Source organism: Salvelinus sp. IW2-2015, linkage group LG8, assembly GCF_002910315.2.
Source record: "Salvelinus sp. IW2-2015 linkage group LG8, ASM291031v2, whole genome shotgun sequence".
Lineage (NCBI taxonomy): Eukaryota > Metazoa > Chordata > Actinopteri > Salmoniformes > Salmonidae > Salvelinus > Salvelinus sp. IW2-2015.
Genome location: NC_036848.1, coordinates 44,379,554 through 44,404,113, shown reverse-complemented (window position 1 = coordinate 44,404,113; position 24,560 = coordinate 44,379,554). Strand labels below are relative to the sequence as shown.

General features: G+C 41.8%; 2 protein-coding genes across 3 annotated transcripts; one reads left to right on the top strand and one right to left on the bottom strand.

Annotated features, from left to right (window-relative positions):
• The first annotated feature begins 832 nt into the window (after positions 1–832).
• LOC111967996 (protein phosphatase 1G) lies at positions 833–5,206 on the top strand. Of its 2 annotated transcripts, none has more exons than XM_023993476.2 (11): positions 833–886; positions 1,300–1,433; positions 1,898–1,967; positions 2,086–2,171; positions 2,404–2,533; positions 2,644–3,092; positions 3,457–3,576; positions 3,822–4,056; positions 4,187–4,316; positions 4,421–4,520; positions 4,661–5,206. In XM_023993476.2, the coding sequence occupies exons 2-11, from the start codon at positions 1,323–1,325 to the stop codon at positions 4,847–4,849; spliced, it is 1,620 nt and encodes a 539-aa protein (XP_023849244.1). In that variant the 5' UTR covers positions 833–886; positions 1,300–1,322; the 3' UTR covers positions 4,850–5,206. The 2 variants fall into 2 exon arrangements, with proteins under 2 accessions (XP_023849244.1, XP_023849245.1); XM_023993477.2 differs by having other exon boundaries at positions 883–1,039.
• A 797-nt stretch (positions 5,207–6,003) lies between these two features.
• LOC111967995 (solute carrier family 2, facilitated glucose transporter member 11-like) lies at positions 6,004–24,473 on the bottom strand. The gene is made up of 9 exons (XM_023993475.2): positions 22,607–24,473; positions 9,077–9,144; positions 8,914–8,967; positions 8,738–8,802; positions 8,560–8,597; positions 6,825–6,904; positions 6,680–6,742; positions 6,456–6,506; positions 6,004–6,298 (listed from the first exon to the last, which is right to left on the bottom strand). The coding sequence occupies exons 1-9, from the start codon at positions 24,129–24,131 to the stop codon at positions 6,245–6,247; spliced, it is 1,998 nt and encodes a 665-aa protein (XP_023849243.2). The 5' UTR covers positions 24,132–24,473; the 3' UTR covers positions 6,004–6,244.
• Between the last annotated feature and the right edge of the window lie 87 nt (positions 24,474–24,560).

Genomic DNA, 24,560 nt, shown 5'->3' with positions numbered 1-24,560 from the left:
GAAAAAATTGTCTATGGCTTGGGTGGTTGGTGCCTTTGACGATTTTCCGGGCCTTCTTTTCACACTGCCTGATATAGAGGTCCTGGATGGCAGGGAGCTCGGCCCCAGTAATGTACTGGGATGTCCGCACAACCCTCTGTATTGCCATGCAATCGAGGGTGGTGTTATTTKCATACCAAGCAGTGATGCAGCCAGATCTCAATGGTACAGCTGTAGAACCTTTTCAGGATTTGAGAGCCCATGTCAAACTTTTTCAACCTCCTGAGGGGGAAGAGGCACTGCCTTCTTCACGACTGTGTGTGTGTTTGTTCCAGTTCACAGGACAGGACAATCTACCCCAAGAGGAAGGGAATCTCAAATGTTGTAAAAGTTTAAGGAAAAGCTCAGTATTGGAAGAAAACTTACTCAATTTCATTTTTTACTAAACTTTTGTTTATATTTGGCAATGATCCTTTTTGACTTTGCATAGGGGTTTAAAATAGTTACACTAAAACAATACCAGCAAAACCAACAGCACAGGACAAGATAGTGGCAATACACATCTCCTTTGTTTCCCCCCACCTACTGTTATGTATTCTTGGGTATTTAAAATCTCTTTCGTGTCTACTGATTAAAGAACTAAACATGTTTTTACCAAACTGCTGCCTGTCGCCTTTTTTCATGAGAAGAAACGGAGAAGAAACTGAGAAAAGATATAGGAATCCACTCCAACGTTTGTTGGCCACACTAGAATCGGTGACTTTGGCGACACCTCGTGGACGTACTCGTTCTCTGCAACTAAAGTTTTGGCGCCCTTTCTGAACGCCCCTGCTCACAAGTAGACATGCGCACTTCTCATTCATCACATCGTTTCCGCTTCCTCTATGTATCCGATTATTTTTGAGAGGTCTGTTGTGTTTGTAGTTACACGTGCTGGTATTTTCCTGTAAAATGTTAAAGTTGGACTCACTTTTAAGCCTGAAATGTTTTGATAGCAAGTATTATCTTCCGGTTAATGGTGTCCCATTTGCCTTCGCTTAAAAATATATATAGTTTGCGAGTTGAACAGTGTCTATATTCGTTTGTTAGCTTAGCCAACAGTCGCTAGTTACCCCATCCAAGCTAGCAATAAACCGGCTAACTAGCCTTTGGCCCTTTATCAAAATATTGCAATATTTATATTCTACTGCATGATATCAATATTTATACTCTACTGCATGATATAATGAACTGTACGGTGAAGTTGGGGCATCTGTCTAATTTATTTTCGTCATCTTGTTTTTTTCCCCTATTACATCGGATTTTCCAACACCAACGAAGTTGAAACCCATTGTTGGTCCATCATGGGAGCTTACTTGTCGCAACCCAATACAGTAAAGTCCTCTTCCAACGGGGGAAACCAAAATATGAGCTATGGCTTTGCGGCCATGCAGGGCTGGCGTGTCTCAATGGAGGTAAGATGATCTAAACAAATTGCTAGCTGGATTGGATTCCGCAGTCATTCGTTGCCAGTATGGTGTCCAACTAACTAGCTATCAGTTAGCTAGAATGCTAACTAAATTATTTGGTTCAGACAAAAAGTAGTGTAAGTTGTCTATAATGGGCTACACGTTATCAAACATATGGAGCTTGGTTTAGCTATCCAACCATTAAACACGTGGCTTAATAACTATCAACGTCAACATTGGCCAGCTAGCTGATTTTGTTGTTATCCAACAATGTAGCTAGGTAGCTTTCCTGCATGTATTTATATAGATATGTAAGATGTGCAAGACTGGGCCGTTAACATTAACAATGTAAATGCATCATGATTCATTTTCACATTCAAGTGGCACCGGTCTGATTTCTATGATGTAGCTGTTATACTGCTCATAGAAATGGCATTCCATGAGAGTAACGTTTTTGTTTCTTTCAACAGGATGCTCACAACTGCATTCCAGAACTGGATGATGAAACGGCTATGTTTGCTGTGTATGATGGACATGGAGGTACTGTTCTTTTTATCCTGAATAGTAACTTTTGTGGTACCTTGATTGTATGTTATTTTTGTTAATATCAGACATTATTAAACAAGTTATTCTAAGTAATCAGTACTTGCTTTCTCAGGTGAGGAAGTAGCATTATACTGTTCCAAGTACCTTCCTGAAATGATTAAGGAACAGAAGACTTACAAAGATGGCAAACTGCAAAAGGTGAGTGCAAGAATGTTTTTGGGGTATGGAAAGGAATCCTCTTGACATGGGCAATTGAACATGTTACATATATGTAAGAGTGTATATAGAAAGTATACCCAATAAACATTGCGCAATCTCACATTGTTAAAAGTGACTACCAACCAACTTTGGTTCAGTAGCTCTTGTTTTTGTTGTCAAACTCCACTCCATAGCAGCATACATTTGTCTTAGGTGGGTGGATGTGTTTCAGGCTTTGGAGGATGCATTTCTGGCCATTGATAGCAGGGTGACCACAGAGGAAGTGATCAAAGAGCTTGTTCAGATAGCTGGCCGCCCACAAGAGGAAGCACCAAATGAAAAAGTGGCTGAAGAAGATGATTGTAAGTACGCTGTAACAACTGACCAAGTTAAATATGTCGTTGTCATTCCTTGTGCTTTATTCAAAACAAATAGTTTGATTCAACCCCATGTGTTCCTTTCTGTCTGTTAGTGGACAATGAGGAGGCAGAACTTTTGCACGAAGAGGCCACCTTGACCATTGAAGAGTTACTTGTTCGCTATGGACAGAACCTCAATGCGATTAAACACAAGAAGCTCTGTCCGGAGGGCAAAAAAGAGTCTGGGGAAGGTGAACCACATTCCCATGGGGAGAAGGGCATCAACGGAGAAGTGGAGAGTGAGGTGGACAGCAATCGGAAGGCTGATGGTGCTGGAAGTGCAGCTGGTGGTGTGGGATTCTCCAAGCTGCGGGCCTGCAGGAGAGCAGGAGGGGACAGCTCTTCAGCGGCAGGAGCAGCAGGGTCCTCTGAAGGAGAAAAGGAAACTGGGCCCTCCTGCTCCTCCTCAGCAGCTCCGGCTCCAGGAGACACCAGCTCCAAGTTCTTTGAGGACAGTGACGAGTCAGGAGAAGAGGAAGACGAGGAGGGTAGCGAAGAGGAGGTGAGGGGGAAGAACTCTCCTGCAGGAGTTAAGTTCCTGTTACTCTAACTCTGGTGCCCCCACCCTCTGCCTGAAGAGCTACTGGGTATTCAGGCTTTTGCCCAAACACAGTTCTTACACACCTGATTAAGCTTAAAGGTCCTGGTGAGGAGCTATTGGTAGAATCAGTTGATAGATTCTGGTTGGAGCAAAAGCCTGCAGAATGACTGCTCTCCGGGAGGAGGGTTGGGCACCTCTGCTGTAACTCATATTTGCTCTTCATAGATTTTCCCCCACTGGATTTTTCAACAAAAAAACTGTTTTAATTTTTTTTGTAATTGTGGAAAGAATGTTGTGTGTTAATTATGTAATTCCGCTTCTATAGGATGCCAGTGAGGAAGATGAAGGTGAAAACAGTGACGAGGAAGAAGACACTGAAGAGGGGGAGGACTCTGACGAAGAGAATGAGGAGATGTGCTACCCTGGAATGGATGGAAAAGAAGAGGTAGAATACACTCAGCTTAATTTTCAACTTAAACCTTGAATGGAGGGCACTTTATTAAAATGATTTCTGAGTAGCCTTGGTTGTTGTAATGGAGTGTTTTGTGTCTGAAGTAGTGATTACTTTCTATGCCTCCCTAAATGCAAAATATTATTCTGGGATTAATCTCCTTAGCTGTGTAGTGGGTTAATCACAGACCCTTTAAACGGAAGGTAGCTATTTTCAGAAACTGTGCCTTTTTCCCCCAGCCTGGCGCAGACAGTGGCACTACAGCAGTGGTGGCTCTGATCAGAGGGAAACAGCTGATTGTGGCAAACGCCGGTGACTCCCGCTGTGTGGTGTCTGAGAAGGGCAAGGCCATAGACATGTCCTACGACCACAAGCCAGAGGATGAGCTGGAGCTGGCCAGAATAAAGAATGCTGGTGGAAAGGTCACCATGGACGGTCGCGTCAACGGAGGACTCAACCTCTCCAGGGCCATCGGTAAATCGATCCTCCTGCATTTCCTAGCCCTGGCATTTGATTTGAATTATCAGGCATTGTTTCCAGAAATATGTATTTTTTTTGCTGTTGAAGAAAAGATATTAGATTGAAAGGGCCTTTGTGTTTTCAGGCGACCACTTTTACAAACGAAACAAGGCCCTTGGCCCAGAGGAGCAGATGATCTCCTCAATGCCTGACGTCAAAGTGCTCACCCTCAACCCAGAGCACGACTTCATGATCATTGCATGCGACGGAATCTGGTAGTTTGTTAGTTTTTTTCTTAAATTAAGGCCATACTTCAATAATCAATGTGTGAAATGGATCCACAGCTATATTTCCCTTCATTAATGAGTGTCATCCACAGGAACGTCATGAGCAGTCAAGAGGTTGTAGACTTTGTCAGTCAGAGAATAAAGCCTAATGGTGATGATACTGCCAGGCCTTTGTCCTCCATAGTTGAAGAAGTAAGATTATATWTTTTTTTACTGTGTTGGGAAACCAAGGTTGATGTACCTGAGATCCACCACTCCCCTGTAATCATGACATTACTCATTCTTTATTTAACAATGAACTAGCGCTATCAAACATTATTTTGTCTCCGTAGCTACTTGACCATTGCTTGGCACCTGATACATCTGGAGATGGCACGGGCTGTGACAACATGACCTGCATCATCATCACGTTCAGTACTCACCCTGGCAGCAGCATGGCCGACGGCACCAAGAAGAGAAAGCCTGAAGAGATTGTCCCAGAGAAGAATGGGAATGACAGCAAAAAGTCAAAAAGCGAATAGAACTGCCAACAAGTACAATAACTCCAGTCCTTTTCACAAGCCAGAACTTTCCCATCTCTGAAAAGTTTAAAGACCATGGTCTCTGGGATAGGATGAGTTTTAGTTTAATGTCCCGAGACTGAAGAGAAAATATAAAAGTAAAATGGCCTCTTTGTAATTATTGATTTTGCTTAACTGTCCTATTGGAAACGTGTCCTGTGAATCCTAGTGTACTGTTTTTGTCACCCATGCCCTTTATGTATATAATTTTCAATATTTGTTGATGGACGAAATGCATCTTTGTAATTGTGGATCAATGTGACATTTGGTACATACTCGTTTGACACCATTCTGTAATTACATACAAATACATTTTTATTTTTTGTGTGACAAGTGACATCTACTTACTTTAAAAGGACAATCACTGTTTGCATGAGTCAAATGTCCCCCTAGGCAAAGAATACAGAAACTCCTCTCAACAGTTCAATAGATTTGAAACTACTCAATTCACGTTACATTTTGTACTACGGTGGCTGTATTTAAAGAATACATTTTACATTCCTTGCACTCACATATTCCCAGAACAATTTGCCAACCACTTCTGAGTTAAGGCCACTATGCTATTTAAATGTCTGCCTTTGTCTCATGACTTGGTTTGCGCATAAAGATGGTGGCAACACTGCTTTACATTTAGTTAATTATGGTCCAAATTTAGCAAATGCTTTTGATGGATTTAGTATAACTATTCATGGGACAAAAGCTTCTCGTGTATCTTTGTATGCGTGACTTAAATGTCCAGTTAAAGGGTTAACCCAAATATTTTAGTAAATTTTATTTTGGTACTTTTTGAGAACATTGCGTTTCACTTGAAAAATCACATGAAGTATTTTTTCCCCCTAAATCAATAAAGTTGCCAAAACCCCTTTTTATTTAATCAGTAATGGAAATGGAGAGGTTGCACAATCATGTAGCAAAGCACTAAAGCATCATGCCAATCGTTTCATACCTCAAGTGGTTTGGAGCTAGCCTGGGTGGGTACAAGTCTGTTTGTGTGATCATTCTACTCCTTGCCACTCCCCTTGTCATGTTAGGTGGTGGAATGATCACACAAACAGACTTGTACCCAGGCTAGTTGGAACTACTGTTCCCAAAATACTAATAAGCTCAGTTTTATTGGGGGGGGTGAACATTTTATACCAAGTATATCCAACAGCAAATTGAATTTCTATACCACTCAAACTATTACATTTTCAAGATATGCTACACTGCAGATGAAATCAGAAAATACAATGTCATAATAGGTATATATTAACCAGATTTACCATTACTCTTAAATCTTCTCATATGGCTATGGTAAAGTTGACAGTATAAACAAATGGAAAGTACATAAAACATGTTGGGCCTAGGTGTTTTGTTCTACCACATAGGGGTTCTGATGAACATCCCCATCCAGCTGTGAGAATCAGCCATCTGAAACAATAATTGCATCTATATTAAACACAATCTGAATGTAACATAGCCAGTAGACTGTGGTACACACCTCTTTGTGCTCGATTCAAGTAAACCCTCATATATGCAGTAACAGAAAAATCTGCCTATATTTGTCATAAGCAATACTTATGCTTACCTGCATTCTTTTATGAAGAAATCTCAACTGTTGGTTCAGCAACTCTATTTCCTATTAAAATAAAAACATAATTCAGCTGACATACATTTATATGTATGATGATACTGTAGTTCCAATATTTTACATGAGTCATTTAGCAGACGCTCTTATGCAGAGCGACTTACATTAGTGAGTGCAAACATTTTGATACTTTTTTCATACAATATGATGGATTTATGATGTACCTGATAAATTTTCTCATGACGTCTTAATTTAATCTGAGGAAATAGTTCTTCAAGTCTCACTATCTGAAAAAATAAATAATGACAAATCAATGCTTATTCCTCTCTGGATTATGAATATAGAAAGCCCTTAGAAATATTGTCTTACCCTTCTGACAACACCCTGTAGTCTTGTTCGCATACTTTTATTGATTACTGTCATGGCAATGGTCCGTGGTTTTGGAATGACTTAGAATCAACAAATACACCACACAACATCAATCACGCATTCTAACAAGGGAAACAACATCGATTTTATATACTAGATCATATACAGTGAGCTACAAAAGTATTGGGACAGTGACACATTTTTTGTTGTTTTGGCTCTGTACTTCAGCACTTTGGATTTGAAATGATACATGTTAAAGTGCAGAAAATCATCTTAATTTAATTTTCATCCATATCGGGTGAACCGTTTAGAAATTACAGCACTTTTTGTATATAGTCCCCACATTTTAGGGGACCAAAAGTATTGGGACAAATTCACTTACATGTGTCTTAAAGTAGGCAAAAGTTTAGTTTGGTCCCATATTCCTAGCATGCAATGATTACATCAAGCTTGTGACTCTACACACTTGTTGGATGCATTTACTGTTTGTTTTGGTTGTCTTTCAGATTATTTTGTGCGGATAGAAATTTTGTCCATTTTGCAGTCACTTTTACTGTAAATAAGAATAGAATGTTTCTAAACACTTCTACATGAATTGTGAATAATGATGAGTGACAAAGTTACAGACGCACAAATATCATACCACGAAGACCTCTCACCATTACAATAAAAGAGGTTAGCGGGGGGGGGGGGTATGATATTTGTGCGTCTAACTTTCTCACACATTATTCACGATTCATTCAGGATTAACCGTAATAATGGTAGCATCCACATTAATGTATGTAGAAGTGATAACAAACATATTCTTATTTACAATAAAAGTGACTCCAAAATGACACAATACATTATTTACCATTCATTTCTATTGGGCACAAAATCATCTGAAACACAAATAAAACAAACAGCAAATGCATCAAACGAGTTTGTAGCGTCACAAGCTTGACATAATCATTGCATGCTAGGAATATGGGGACCAAATACTAAACTTTTGACTACTTTAATGCATATACACTGAGTGTGCTCTTTCCATGACATAGACTGACACATAGGTGAGTCCAGGTGAAAGCTACGATCCCCTTATTGATATCACGTGTTAAATCCACTTCAATCAGTGTAGTTGAATGGGAGCAGACGGATTAAAGAAGGATTTTAAAGCTTTGAGACGATTGAGACATGGATTGTGTATATGTGCCATTCAGAGGGTGAATTGGTAAGGGAAAATATTTAAGTGCCTTTGAACAGGGTATGGTAGTAGGTGCCAGGTGCACCAGTCTGTGTCAAGAATGGCAATGTTGCTGGGTTTTTCACACTGAACAGTTTCCCGTGTGTATCAAGAATGGTCCACCACCAAAAGGACATTCAGCCAACTTGACAACTGTGGGAAGCATTGAAATCAACAATGGCCAGCATGCATGTGGAAAGCTTGACACCTTGTAGAGTCCTTACCCTGATGAACTGAGGCTGTTTCGAGGGCAAAAGATGGGGTGCAACTCAATATTAGGAAGTTGTTCTTAATGTTTTGTACACTCAGTGTATAAGTGAATTTGTCCAAATCCCTTTGGTCCCCTAAAATGGGGGGACTATGTACAAAAATTGCTGTGGTTTCATAGTGTCAAGTGCTGGACTACAGAGCCCCAAAAAATGTCACTGTCCTAATACTTTTGTAGCTCACCGTATATCTGTTATTTAAATTATATTTTAATGTGAAATGTGATGATATAAGTTAAATGTGTACCATGCTGAAAGACTGTTGCCACTTCCAGCACATATGGCCTATGAATCAAAATATATTGACATTAATGTTATGCACTGATAGAATGAATTACACTTGAATATTTTTATTTTTTTACATGAAATATACATTTTAGTAAATTATTGGCTCACAGTAACATACTGAATGTTGCAGTACTTACACGTGCTTGCTGTTCACAGGTATAAAGCTGTTGAATGGAATCAGACAGCCCTTGTGGTTTCTTATCTAGAAATATGCCATCATTTGGTAAGGGATACATTATAATAGTGTCAGTCAGTATACAGTACATGGTACAATCTAGGTATAATAACTTCATAAAAAATAAATATGGCATACCTTAAATGTCTGTGTCACATTAGCAGAATTTAATCCAAACAAATGTGTTATGATCTTGAAGGACAGAGAGAGAGCGAAAAAAAGAGAGAAAGCGAGAGAGCTATTAGTATAGGGGAGAAACCTGACCTGACAATTTGGCCTACTGCTGAACACCTCTGCCTACCTGTTTAACTGTAGTGGCCTCCATACCCTTTGGAATGGTGACCTCTTGCAATGCAATGACTCTGTCATCTGGAATAGGAGGAACACATCTAATTTGTGATGCATTCAGCTTTTTTATGTGTGCAACTGCAAGAAATAATCACAGATGGRTTATAATGTGAAGCCTTGTTAGGGGGCTTCCATTTAATTTCAAGTAGCCTTGCTGGCTATCAGTTCTCAGTGGACTGTGCATCAACAAAGATGTCAAATCCACCTGCTTCCAGCTGGCTGAAGTTGGGCTGGAAGCATGTATTACATTTTTCTTATACTGAACAAAAATATAAAAGCAACATGTAAAGTGTTGGTTCCATGTTTCATGAGCTAAAATAAAAGATCCCAGAAATTATATGCACAAAAAACATATTTCTCAAAAAAAAAAAAATGGCACAAATTTGTTTCCATCCCTATTAGTGAGCATTTCTCATTTGCCAAGATAATCCATCCACCTGACAGGTGTGGCATATTAACAAACTGATTAAACAGCTTGATCATTGCACAGGTGCACCTTGTGCTGGGGACAATAAAAGGCCACTCTAAAATGTGCAGTTTTGTTAAATAACACAAGGTCACAGATGTATCAAGTTGAGGGAGAGTGCATCTGGCATGCTGACTGCAGAAATGTCCAGCAGAGCTGTTGCCAGAGAATTTAATGTTAATTTCTCTACCATAAGCCACCTCCAACATCCTTTTGAGAATTTGGCAGGAGTCCAAGCGGCCTTACAAGCGCAGTCCACGTGTAACCATTGTCTGAGACCAGCCACCTGGACAACTGATGAAACTGGGTTTGCACAACCGAATTTCTGCACAAACTGTCAGAAACCGTAACAGGGAAGCAGATGGCAGACAGTGTGTATGGGGTTGTGTGGGCGAGCAGTTTGCTCAACATTGTGAACAGAGTGCCCCATGGTGTCGGTGGGGTTATAGTATGGGCAGGCATAAGCTACGGACAAAGAACACAATTGCATTTTATCGATGTCAATTTGAATGCACAGAGCTACCTTGACGAGATCCTTATAGGCCCATTGTCGTGCCATTCACCTCCTGTTTCAGCATGATAATGTACAACCCCATGCCGCAAGGATCTGTTACAAAATTCTTGAAAACTGAAAATGTCCAAGTTCTTCCATGGCCTGGATACTCACCGGACATGTCACCCATTGCGCTTGTTTGGAATGCTCTAGATCGACATGTACTACAGCGTGTTCCAGTTCCCGCCAACATCCAGAAACTTTGCACAACCATTGAAGAGAAGTCGAACAACATTCGACAGGCCACAATCAACAGCCGGATCAACTCTATGTTAAGGAGATGTGTCACGCTGCATGAGGCAAATGGTGGACACACCAGATACGGACTGGTTTTCTGATCCACGCTCCTACCTTTTTTTAAAGMTATCTGTGACCAACAGAAATCCATAGATTTGGGCCTAATTTATTTATTTAAATGGACTGATGTCCTTATATAAACTGTAACTCAGTCAAATCTTTAAAATTGTTGCATGCTGCGTTTATATTTTTGTTACGTGTAAATATTTAGGGTTGCCGTTTTGATCTTGATAAGGGGGTAAGCTAGATTTGTATGTTATTTCAGCTGCAACCCACGACTAGGACGAGCTAAAATGTAACGCAGAGACTGTGTTTATATGGAAACCAGTGTAAACACAGCGTCAGGGAGCAACAATAAATCAAATCAAATGTATTTATAAAGCCCTTCTTACATCAGCTGATATCTGAAAGTGCTGTACAGAAACCCAGCCTAAAACCCCAAACAGCAAGTAATGCAGGTGTAGAAGCAAAATACATCAAAAGAAACCTAACGTTTACGCAACTCCAACTAAAAGGATTAATAAAAAAATAAACCAACCGTTTTTATCAAGTCTCCTCAGTGCAATCCAAGCTTTTGATAAACTTTGAGAATTATCACGACGAATATTTGTCATTTTATCAACGCAGCGCCGGCCAAATCAAGCTTGAAGGAAGCCCCGTTTTTTCTTTCTTTTTCTTTTTACATCAATGTCTTGCAAGTCCGTGTTATGATAATGATGATTTGTCGCCACAGATAGTATGTTTTTGTTTCTAGCGTTATGGCTAGATGGAGTAGGCCTACAGCTTCATCTAGTGGTCGCGTCGGGGACAACAGTTGATGACTGTAATTTTGAGGCGAAACCTCACCCTAACTCTTTTCCTAACTTTAAAATAATTTTCCTAACCTACTACGTTAATTCACCTAACCTGTTATGTAAACAAACCCTCTCTGTCGTTTTCACAGTGGGTGGGCTCTGAACCTTTGAACTACCAACCTCAGATGCCAGCAAGCTTGCACAAGAACAAAAAAGTCTCGCGATGAAGATATAATAATATAAAAAGAACACAATGGTCGAAATTCGTAACAATTTACTAGAAAATGTTAACATACATAGAATATTGTTTAACAACATTCAAATTAGGAAAATTGTTAATAGCCTTAATACCACAAATAATATTACATAATTGACAATTATTAACAACATCAAGATGAATGACTACTAGATATTAGGAATCAAATCAAATTGTATTTGTCACATGCGCTGAAATTATTACTTACAAGCCCTTAAACAACAATGCAGTTAAAAAAAAAATACCAAGAAAAAATGAAATAAAGTAACAAATAATTAAAGAGCAGCAGTAAAATAACAATAGCGAGGCTATATACAGGGGGTACCGGAACAGAATCAATGTGCGGGGGCACCGGTTAGTAGTCGAGGTAATTGAGGTAATATTTACGCTACCGTTCAAAAGTTTGAGGTCACTGAGAAATGTCCTTGTTTTTTAAAGAAAAGCACATTTGTTGTCCATTAAAACAACATCAAATTGATCAGAAGCACACTCTTCTAGGCAGAGTTGCAAAGAAAAAGCCATATCTCAGACTGGCCAATAAAAACAAAAGATTAAGATGGGCAAAAGAACACAGACACTGGACAGAGGAACTCTGCCTAGAAGGCCAACATCCAGGAGTCACCACTTCACTGTTGACGTTGAGACTTTATTTGGCATGTACTATTTAATGAAGCTGCCAGTTGAGGACTTGTGAGGCGTCTTTCTCAAACTAGACACTCTAATGTACTTGTCCTCTTGCTCAGTTGTGCACCGGGGCCTCCCACTCCTCTTTCTATTCTGGTTAGAGCCAGTTTTCGCTGTTCTGTGAAGGGAGTAGTATACAGCGTTGTACGAGATCTAAAGTCTCTTTGCAATTTCTCGCATGGAATAGCCTTCATTTCTCAGATCAAGAAAAGACTGACAAATTTCAGAAGAAATGCCTGTAATCAAACTCACAAATGCTTATGCTCCAGATACTCAACTAGTCTAAAGAAGGCCAGCTTTATTGATTCTTAAATCAGAACAACAGTTTTCAGCTGTGCTAACATAATCGCAAAAGGGTTTTCTAATGATCAATTAGACTTTTTAAATTATAAACTTGGATTAGCTAACACGTGCCATTGGAACACAGGAGTGATGGTTGCTGATAAACGGGCCTCTGTACGCATATTTTCCACCATAATTTGCAAATAAATTCATTACAAATCCTACAATGTGATTTTCTGGATTTTTTTTTCTCATTTTGTCTGTCATAGTAGAAGTGTACCTATGATGAAAATTACAGGCCTCTCATCTTTTTAAGTGGGAGAACTTGCACAATTGGTGGCTGACTAAATACTTTTTTTGCCCCACTGTATGTAGATATTCCATTAAAAAAACAATCTGCCTTTTCCAGCTACAATAGTCATTTACAACATTAACTATGTCTACACTGTATTCCTGATGAATTTTATGTTATTTTAATGGACAAAAAAAGTAATTTTCCTTCAAAACAAGAACATTTCTAAGTGACCCCAAACTTTTGAACGGTAGTGTACATATGCTTAGAGTTATTACAGTGACTTATGCATAGATAACAGATAGTTGCAGCAGCGTAAAATGGGGGGGGCAATGCAAGTAGTCTGAGTAGCCATTTGATTAGATGTACAGTAGTCTTATGGCTTGGGGGTAGAAGCTGTTTAGAAGCCTCTTCGACCTAGACTTGGAGCTCCGGTACCGCTTGCCGTGCGGTAGCATAGAGAACAGTCTATGACTAGGGTGGCTGGAGTCTTTGAACATTTTTAGGGCCTTCCTCTGACACCACCTGGTATAGAGGTCCTGGATGGCAGGAAGTTTGGCCCCAGTGATGTACTGGTCCGTACGCACTACCCTCTGTAGTGCCTTGCTGTCGGAGGCCGAGCAGTTGCCATACCAGGCAGTGATGCAACCAGTCAAGATGCTCTTGATGGTGCAGCTGTAGAACCTTTTGAGGATCTGAGGACCCATGACAAATCTTCCGAGTCTCCTGAGGGGGAATAGGTTTTGTCGTGCTCTCTTCACGACTGTCTTGGTGTGCTTGGACCATGTTAGTTTGTTGGTGATGTGGACACCAAGGAACTTGAAGCTCTCTCCCTGCTCCACTACAGCCCCATCGATGAGAATGGGGGCGTGCTCGGTCCTCCTTTTCCTGTAGTCCACAATCATCTCCTTAGTCTTGATCACTTTGAGGGAGTTGTTGTTGTCTTGGCACCACACGGCCAGGTCTCTGACCTCCTCCCTATATGCTATCTCGTTGTTGGTGATCAGGCCTACCACTGTTGTGTCATCAGCAAACTTAATGGTGTTGGAGTCATGCCTAGCCGTGCAGTCATGAGTAGTGCAGTACATGGTAGTACAGGAGGGACTGAGCACGCACCCCTGAGGGGCCCCGTGTTAGGATCAGCGTGCGGATGTGTTGTTACCTACCCTACCACCTGGGGGCGCCCGTCAGGAAGTCCAGGATCCAGTTGCAGAGGGAGGAGTTTCATCCCAGGGTCCTTAACTTAGTCATGAGCTTTGAGGGCACTATGGTGTTGAACGATAGCATTCTCGCATAGGTGTTCCTTTTGTCCAGGTGTGAAAGGGCAGTGTGGAGTGCAATAGAGATTGCATCATCTGTGGATCTGTTGGGGCGGTATGCAAATTGGAGTGGGTCTAGGGTTCTAGGATAATGGTGTTGATGTGAGCCATGACCAGTGTGGCGGATGAATCAGAACTTGTCTTTCACATGTCCCTGGTGCTATGCAGAATATCAGAAAGGGAAGAGGACAGAATGGAACATTGTCTTCATATGTGAATGTGTCTTTACCTATTCTTAAACCATGTGAAGGGATGTCGTGATTAATGGGGAACCAATTACTTGTCTCCACAATGTCTGTGCGCTTATCCTGGGATAGTGTACGACCTAAAGGCTCACTCCCCTCAGTGAGCTTGTTCAGWAGTGGGGTCAAGAGGGGGTTTACTTGAGATGGGAGTATCTAGAGTTGACAATTGAGTTATGCCTTGGATGAGGTAATGTTTTGGTACTATGAAGTACCAGGAACGAGATTAGAACCTCGTTTTAGAGACCAAACTGAGCGATAATTTATAGCGAATGCAATCTGGCTAAGGGATACTCCTTTCTCAAGTAAAAGTCCCTTTGTGAAGAGTTCCTAAGATCTGTGGTTCGTCATGTAAGTTGAGAGGGGTGTATCTTGGCTATAAAATATATTTGTATTCTTCTGTAGTGACTCTCAAAATTCATTATAGATAGTGAATTGTTGAAAGTCAAAGGCTAAAGCTTAAAGCTCATTAAAGATGAAGTTTAAGTATAACTCTGACTGGTGTGTAGTTTGTAACTCTCCTCATTTGGTAATACAGGAAAATGCCATCACACCAGCCTTTCAAAGCACTTCATGGCTACAGACGTGAGTGCTACGGGTCGGTAGTCATTTAGGCAGGTTACCTTAGTGTTATAGGGCACAGGGACAATGGTGGTCTGCTTGAAACATGTTGGTATTACAGACTCAGTCAGGGAGAGGTTGAAAATGTCAGTGAAGACACTTGCCAGTTGGTCAGCGCATGCTCGGAGTACACATCCTGGTAATCCTTCTGGCTCTGCGGCCTTGCGAATGTTGACCTGTTTAAAGGTCTTACTCACATCGGCTGCGGAGAGCGTGATCACAGTCGTCCGGAACAGCCGGTGCTCTCATGCATGTTTCAGTGTTTCTTGCCTCGAAGCGAGTATGTAAGTAATTTAGCTCGTCTGATAGGCTTGTGTCACTTTGGCAGCTCTCGGCTGTTCTTCCCTTTGCAGTCCGTAATAGTTTGCAAGCCCTGCCACATCCGGTGAGCGTCGATGCCAGCGTAGTATGATTCGATCTTAGTCCTGTATTGACGCTTTGCCTGTTTGATGTTTCGTCGGAGGGAATAGCGGGATATCTTAGAGTCCCGCTCCTTGAAAGCGGCAGCTCCACCCTTTAGCTCAGTACGGATGTTGCCTGTAATCCATGGCTTCTGGTTGGTGTATGTACGTACAGTCACTGTGGGAACTACGTCATCAATGCACTTATTGAGAAAGCCAGTGACTGATGTGGTGTACTCCTCAATGCCATCGGAAGAACCCCGAACATATTCCAGTCTGTGCTAGCAAAACAGTCCTGTAGCTTAGCATCTGCTTCTTCTGACCACTTTTTTATTCCTGCTTCCTGCTTTAATTTTTGCTTGTAAGCAGGAATCAGGAGGATAGAGGTATGGTCAGATTTGCCAAATGGTGGGTGAGGGAGAGCTTTGTATGCATCTATGTGTGTGGAGTAAAGGTGGTCTCATTTTTTTTCTCACTGGTTGCACATTTAACATGCTGATAGAAATTAGGTAAAATGGATTTCAGTTTCCCTGCATTAAAGTCCCCGGCCACTAGGAGTGCCACTTCTCGATGAGCGTTTTTCTGTTTGCTTATGGCGGTATACATCTAATTGAGTCTTAATTAGTCTTATTGCCAGCATCGGCAAAAAATACAGATAAACTTTCTTGGTAGATAGAGTATCTCACGATAAGCTGTAGACCACACTACCTCAGGCGAGCAAAATCTTGAGACTTCCTTAGATATTGTGCAGCAGCTGTTTTTTTACAAATATACATAGACTCCCACCCCTTGTCTTACCAGAGGCTGCTGTTCTATCCTGCCGATGCAGTGTATAACCCGCCAGCTCTATGTTATTCATGTTGTCGTTCAGCCACGACTCGTGAAACATCATGAAAAACTGATAACAGTAATAAAAATAAAATGGATTTATAATATTACTAAATTGTTTTTTGTAATTATAATCAACTTTAGCAAATACTTAAAAATACCAGTGTTTCAACCATTCATATTGCATTGTAAAATGTACTGTAAAATTACACTCAGTAGCACCTTTAGTATTCAAACCACAGCGTTTCCACACCCAGGGTCATCATTGCTATTATTATGGCCATTTATATGTGTACAATCAGTTGAAATGCAATCAGTCCTTTGGGGGTAGGGCCAGGTCCCCTTCACGGGGGAGGGGCTGCTGCCACAGTCCAGGACTGAATGAAGCACAGGAGCCGTGGGTTGGCGTCCCGAGAAGCAGCCCATCTCAGAACTGCGGTCCTGGGAAGAGGAGAGCAGTGAGGGGGGTTCCTCTGGTGGTTCCCTTCATGGTTTTCTTCTTTCTGCATTTGCTGCTGCTTCCTCTGTTGTTGTTGTCTGGAGTCAGCATTTGCCTGGAGCGTGAAAGACAGTGAGAAGAGATCAGTATCAGGAGGGAGACTGTGATATCTAGAGAAAGAGGAAGAAGGTAGAGAGAGAGGGGGGAAATTAAGTTATCCAGAGAAATAAAAAGAGATGGAGAGGAAGAGTGATGAAGTCAGACACAGAGGGGGGGAAAAGAGAGAGGAGATTCAGACAAAGAAAAGATGAGAAAGCAAGATATGAAGTCTCTCTGTGAGAGGATCCACTTACTTGGTGTGTGTGGCGTGTTTGTGTTCTACGTTGCATCTGTCCGCCCTGCTCTGCTCCCAGTTGCAGTAGCACGTTGTGTGTCGAGTTTCCATAGCATGTGGAGTTTAAAGTGAACCACACACACCCAGGAAGGCCTGCCCACTCAAATACCTCTCCATCACAGTTGACAACTCTATGGTGTCCCCCTCCCAGAGTACAAAGAACCTCAGCGTGAACCTGGACAACACCCTGCTGTTCTCTGGAAACATCCAAGCAGTGACTCTCTCCTGCAGGTTCATGCCCTACAACATCCGTAGAAAATTACCTTTCCTCACACAGGAAGCGGCACAGGTCCTAATCCAGGTACTTGTCATCTCCCATCTGGACAACTGCAACTCTGCTGGCTGGGTTCACTGGTTGTGCCATCAAACCCTTGCAACTTATTCAGAACGCCGCAGCCAGCCCGCCTGATGTTGAACTTTCCCAAGTTATCCCATGTCACCCAGCTTCTCTGCACTTTCCACTGGCTCTCAGTGGAAGCTCGCATCCACTTCAAGACCCTGGTGCTTGCCTATGGAGCAGCAAGGGGAACTGCCCCCTCCCTACCTTCAGGCAGTGGTTGAAAAAGTACCCAATTGTCAAACTTGAGTAAAAGTAAAGATACCTCAGAAAATGACAAGTAAAAGTGAGTCACCCATTAAAATACTACTTGAGTGAAACTATTTGTTTTGAAATATACTTAAGTACCAAAAGTAAATGTCATTGCTAAAATATACTTAAGTATCAATAGTATAAAAGTATGAATAATTAAAAATTCCTTATATTAAGCAAACCAGACGGCAATTTTTTTTTACAGATAGCCAGAGGCACACTCCAACACTCAGACATAATTTACAAACTAAGCATTTGTGTTTAGTGAGTCCGCCAGATCAGAGGCAGCAGGGATGTTCTCTTGATAAGTGTGTGAATTGGACCATTTTCTGTCCTGCTAAACACTCAAAATGTATGGAGACAAAGTACATTATTTTCTTTAGGAACGTAGCAAAGTAAAAGTTGTCAAAAAATATAAATAGTAAAGTACAGATACCCCAAAACACAACTTAAGTAGTACTTTAAAGTATTTTTACTTAAGTACTTTACACCACTGCCTTCAGGCTATGCTCAAACCCTACACCACAAGCCACTTCTAGTCTCTTGGCTGGGTCAGCTCCCGCTTGTCCCAGTCAAAGTTCTTCTCTGTCCTGGCACCCCAATATTGGAATGAGCTTCCCCCGGACGTTAGGACGGCCGAGTCCCTTACCATCTTCCAAAAACGTCTGAAAACCTACCTCTTCACCAAGAATCTTCATTACATCCCACAGCGACAATTTTTTTTAAACAACACTTGCCTTTTCCTACTAACACAGACTTTGCTGATTACTTTGAGAAAAATGTACTTACTACAACTGTGATATGTGGTTGTCTCACCTAGCTATCTTAAGKTGAATGTGCTAATAACTAAGTCGTTCTGGATAAGAGCACCTTGCTAAATTACAAAAATTAAAAAATGTATAAATCTATATGTCTATGGTGAGAGCAGGCACCTGAGCTGAGCCATAGGACAGATTTCTTTATTGAAACATTCTTGTAACAGTTCTTCCCAAGACACTGTGGATTTTAATTAGGATAGATTTCTTGCATTTTAAAACATCATTATCATCATTACAGAAATGGTAAAGAGTACAGCATGCAGTATTTTATAGGTTATATACAGTACCAGTCAAAAGTTTGGACACACCTACTCATTCAAGGGTTTTTCATTATTTTTTCTATTTTCTACATTGTAGAATAATAGTGAAGACATCAAAACTATGAAATAACACATTTGGAATCATGTTGTAACCAAAAAAAGAGTTAAACAAATCTATATATATAGAGTGCGGAAAGCTGTCATCAAGGCAAATGGTGGATACGTTGAAGAATCTCAAATATATTTTGATTTGTTTAACACTTTTTTGGTTACTACAGGATTCCATATGTGTTATTTCATAGTTTCATGCCTTTTCATGCCTTTACTATTATTCTACAATGTAGAAAATAGTAAAAATAAAGAAAAACCCTGGAATGAGTGGATGTGTCCAAACTTTTGACTGGTACTGTATCTATATTATATAGTTGTTTCATGACAGAAAAAGATTGCTGGATTGACATCAGCACTTGTTTCAGTCTAACACTCAAATAGATACAAAGCAAGAATTGCAAATAATGGCTTCATAGAGTTTCTTTGTCATGCTTGAAAGTGCATAGATAACCTTTGGGTACCCAAGAGTAACCAAGGGTAGGGTGGACCTGATACTGAAGGTACATACATGAAACCCTGAAAAAAAGGATTTACTCAGCGCAATGATGTCACCTAATGGACATTCTGGATAGTAATTTAAATAGTCTGCTCAACATTATAGCCTATATTATGTGTTTTAAGTGTTTGTGTTGTGGCATAAAGAGTGAAAATAGCTGGTGATTTCCTGATCAAACAGACAAAATAGGATGAAAATACATAATCCAACACTCCTTTTGGTGATAAATAAAACATGCATTATATACTGTAAACATACTGCAACAATCAATATCAATTGAGGTTTGGCATTTACAGCAAAATAGGTCGAGCTTACAACATTCTAAATTGTACATAACTGTAGAGACTGGACTTGATGAGAGTAGTACAGTACTGATATTCAAGTATAACCAGACAATGCCCTTTCCCCATATCACACATGTATGGAAGGAACATATCTGACTCAAACTGCACCATAATTACATCAGTCTAAACATAATGGAGGTAATGGAGTTTTGATAAAGAAATCATAGCAATAATATAGTGCAAAATCATTATTCAAAATCATTATTCATTATAGGGCTGACCCCATTTAGTCGACTGGCCGATTAATTGGCCGATAAGCTGTTGGTCGACCGAGATCTCTTTAGTCAAGCAGTAGCAATTTTTCATGATGCACAAGACCTGTCTGATTCACGGCTGTCTCAGTGGACTAATCCATTGCAAAGGCCAAGGGGAGGGCACAATCCATTACTCTAAGACGTGATACTGACATTTTATATGGTTATATTACGTAAAAATAATGGTGCAACATTAATAAATCAACTAATTTGTTCTAAATTAATATTTTTCTCCCGCATTGGATACGGTCACTGTCCGTGGTTCTGAAACAATCTTCAGTGCGCCATAGAATTGCTGCCTTTCCCTATGTTGCTATGTGCATAATAGCAAAGTTAACCAGCATATTGGGATTGAGAACAATGCGGTGGAGGCAGCAGCAGAGACGGGGAAACAGCCCTTGCCTTAGCCTAATTGTCTAAGAAAATTGAGGAGCGAGGAAACCACAATTGAATTAGGTCTATAATGAATAGCCTAACTGTTAAATGTGCCTGGCTTTACAAATCATCCATATACAGCTACAGAAATAAGACAGATATTGCTTCTGTTGCCTGTTTGAGTGTTTCTTTAATAGCCTACTAATTCCATGAGCACCAAGCCTCATGCAACGGCAAAATGGCGGCTAAAGCAATTTCACAGATTTGGCTGTTTTTAATCATTATAATAATGAGTAATGTCATCATCATTAGTAGGCTTTGTATTTTAACCTTGTATAACCACCATCGAGGTGTAGGCCTAAGAGCGCGTCCTGTTTAGTCTTAATACCATAACTTACTTAGGCCTATATTTCATTATATAGGCTACCGTATCAATCAATCATTCATTCCTTCGTTCGTTCATGCCATCACAAAACATAAGAGACAATCATGCTTTCAAATGCAATCAAGCATTTTAGTTTTACAAATAAATAAAGGAAGCTTAGAATAATTTACCTAATCAATAAATAAAGGAAGCTTAGAATAATTTACCTAATCAATAAATAAAGGAAGCTTAGAATAATTTACCTAATCAATAAATAAAGGAAGCTTAGAATAATTTACCTAATCAATAAATAAAGGAAGCTTAGAATAATTTACCTAATCAATAAATAAAGGAAGCTTAGAATAATTTACCTAATCAATAAATAAAGAAAGCTTAGAATAATTTACCTGATCAATAAATAAACCGCAATTCACGAATGCATGCAACTGTTTTTAGTCTGATGTAATAAAAGCTTTATATATATATATTTGTTTTTTTCATTAGTACAGACTCTCTGGTACACTTATATATTTAGTGTTATTTAGACTGTTCCAAATGGTTATAAAAAATTATAATATTGTAATCTAACAGCAACTGTTTGGCACACGATTCTCACAACGCTTGCGCCTGTACCCAAATATTTCTTAATCGCCAGTAGTTTCCACAACTAAGTCAAATGTCTTCGACAGATCTGACTTCCCCTTTCCCTCCTGAGCAACCAGTAAATATTCGCCCGTTTTGAGTTTCATTTTCCATGTCCTCCGCGTCCATTTTGCTAGTCAACATTATGGGTTTGGAGTTTGTTATAAGCAATTTATTGATGTGATTATGATAGGCTATAGGCCCTATTGGTCACATGCATGCGATGCTTACATGTTTCATGTAAAGAGAGCAAGGGTTGAGGGAATAGGGAATATTTTTTGTAAACAAATTAGGGACTTCGATAACATAACTTTTCAGTCAGAAACAAGTAAGAAACGAAATGGCTGAAATGATGTTGCAGTTTCAGCACGGACAGCGCAACAAACACTTGCTGTGGTGTGGTGCCTTTTCGCTGCAGTAGGGAGGAGAACGAGACAACGTGCGCTAGTCACACAGGCACTCAATGTCATTTCTTTTAACACAGTGTGACCATCGGGCTCTTTCTTGAGTCATTTTTGTGTGATAATTATCTAATCAAACCGTGTGCTTAAAGCATCAGACAAGCTCAGTGCATATGTAGTTGATTTTATTCAAACACATAGGGTGTATGTCTATATATGGAAAAATAAGTTTAAACATTTTGATTGGTCGAAAGAACAGGAAGACTCTCGGTCGACCAAGATTTTATTTTTAGTCGGGGACAGCCTTAATTTGTCATTATAACAGCAGTCTTGATTACAGTGAGTTCATAAAGAGGTATAGGCTATTGGTTTAGGGACCAAGGCACCACATTCATACACCATAATTAAATATAATTCATATAATACCCCACCCTCAGACCCCCAGACTGTCCCCCCCAGGCTCTGGGTCTAGGTGGTGAGAGAGACAGACTCTGGGTATAGGGCAGTGAGAAAGAGAGGCTCTGGGTCTTTGGCGGTGAGAGAGAGGCTCTGGGTCTAGGGCGGTGAGAGAGAGAAGCTCTGGGTCTAGGGCGGTGAGAGAGAGAGGCTCTGGGTCTAGGGCGGTGAGAGAGAGAGGCTCTGGGTCTAGGGCGATGAGAGAGAGAGGCTCTGGGTCTAGGGCGGTGAGAGAGAGAGGCTCTGGGTCTAGGGCGGTGAGAGAGAGCGGGTCTGGTCTGGGGCGGTGAGAGATAGAGACACTGGGCCTAGGGCAGTGAAAGAGAGGGGCTCTGGGTCTAGTGCCGTGAGAGAGGCTCTGGTCTAGGGCCGTGAGAGAGAGAGGCTCTGGTCTAGGCGGTGAGAGAGAGGGGCCCTGGGTCTAGGGCTGTGAGAGAGAGGGGCTCTGGGTCTAGGAGATGAGAGAGGGGCTCTGGGTCTACAGTGGTGAGAGAGAGAGCTTTACCCAGCTGATATTGCTCCTTCATGGGCTTGGGCCCCTGCTTCTCTGGGCCCTTCTTCAAAGGATTCCTCCTATCAAACTCTGCTGTGATCTCAGCCAGTGTCCTGCCCTTGGTCTCAGGCAGAGTGAGGCCCACAAACAAAGAGGCAGCCACACAGACGCAACAGAACGGGATGAAGCAGAGCGCATCGAGGTAACTCACTATGAACGGAAAAGCCATGCCTACTATCAAGAGGTTGATCCACATGAGGGACCCAGCCACCATGTAGGCCGCAGGCCGAGCCGTCTGGTCAAAGATCTCAGCAGGCAAGATTCCCGTAACCCCGGCAGGGCCCATACCGAAGCTGAGGATATAGCAGAACACACAGACCATGCTGAGATAGGGCATCCCTGGGATAGAGTAGCCCTGGAGGGTCAGGGCCAGGGTGAAGACCAGCGCCCAGACCGCCATCAGGGCGTATCCGCCACTGAGGAGCATCCTGCGGCCCACACGCTCAACCAGCAGGTTACACACGACGGCAGCAGTGAACTCACAGGCCCCAGTGCCGATAGAAACATACTGGACCTTCTCCACAGGGATCCCTGCTGCTTGGAAGATGTAAGAGGCATAGAAGTAGATGGAGTCATTACCACACAGCATCATGGCGCTGCTAGCAGCCATCACAGTGCGTAGCTGGGGGTGGAGGGAGCGGTTGGAGAACAGGTCCCAGGGAGTCTGACTCTTGGCCGTGGCCCCACCGGCGTCAGCCTGCTCCTGCAGCATCTCCTCCATCTCCAGGCTGAAGTCAGCTCCACCGCGGAACCTACCCAGAGCCCGGGCGCACGCCTCCTTGTTCCCCCGGTCCATGAGCAGGTAGCGGGGGCTCTCAGGGAACCAGGGCAGGGTGAGCAGCTGGAGGAGGCCTGGGAGGGCGTTGCTGGCCAGGAGGTAGGGCCAGAGGGGCTCGGTACCCAACAGCTCCGTTAGACCCACCACCTGGCCCAGGAAGATCCCGAACGCAGTGAACACGGCCGAGGAGAAGGCCACAGCGCCACGCAGGTGTTTGGGGGCGCTCTCTCCGAAATACATGGGCTGGACGTTCATGCTCACCCCAGCGTTGACCCCCACTAGCAGGCGTGCGAGAATAATCATCTCAACTGACCTCGCCGCCCTACTGGTAAGGGCGAGGACTGCACCGAGGAACAAGAAAGAGTTATTGAGAAGTAGTGAGTTCTTCCTGCCACAGCGGACAGCCATGGGTCCTGCCAGAAGAGCCCCGGTCAGGCCACCCAGGGAGAAGGCAGACACGATCACGGTCCACAGCAGGGTCACCTGGGAGGTGTCTAGGCCGGTTCCCCAGCGCTCCCAGTATGTGTCATTGATGAACCTCTGGATGTGGTTGGTGGGGGCGTTGATGATGGAGAGGTTGTAGCCGTACTGGAAGGTGCCACCGATGGCAGCGGAGCACACCGTCAGGGTGAGGGTTCTGGAATTTCCTGCAGGCCTATCTGCCTCTGTTTTTGTGTCATCATCCTCTCTAACATTCATTTGCAAGATTTGAGACTGTGTTGATTCTAATAATACTTTATTCCTTAAGAGGACAAATGCATCAGACTCAGAGCTTACTGAACACTGGTTTGACAGCAGCTGTGTTTTTTAGACACACAGTAAATAAAGTAATGTATGAGCCAGAATGGCCGATATGGTATGCCAATATTTCACCTGTTTCTGTAGCGTGAGGGATCTTGTCTTGATAGCTACTGGACAGGACGCTAAATTCTATGCCAAACGTAACTCAACCGTCGGAAAAATAAGAATTAGGGAGGGAGCCTTACCATATTGATGGAACAGATTCACAACTGTGGCACAGAACTACATGTATATTGAAAGAATGCGTATTTCTGAATCGGGATGACGCTAGCTACCGGTGTCCACTTGACGTTGAAGGATACAGCAAATACGGGTACCTCGATGAAT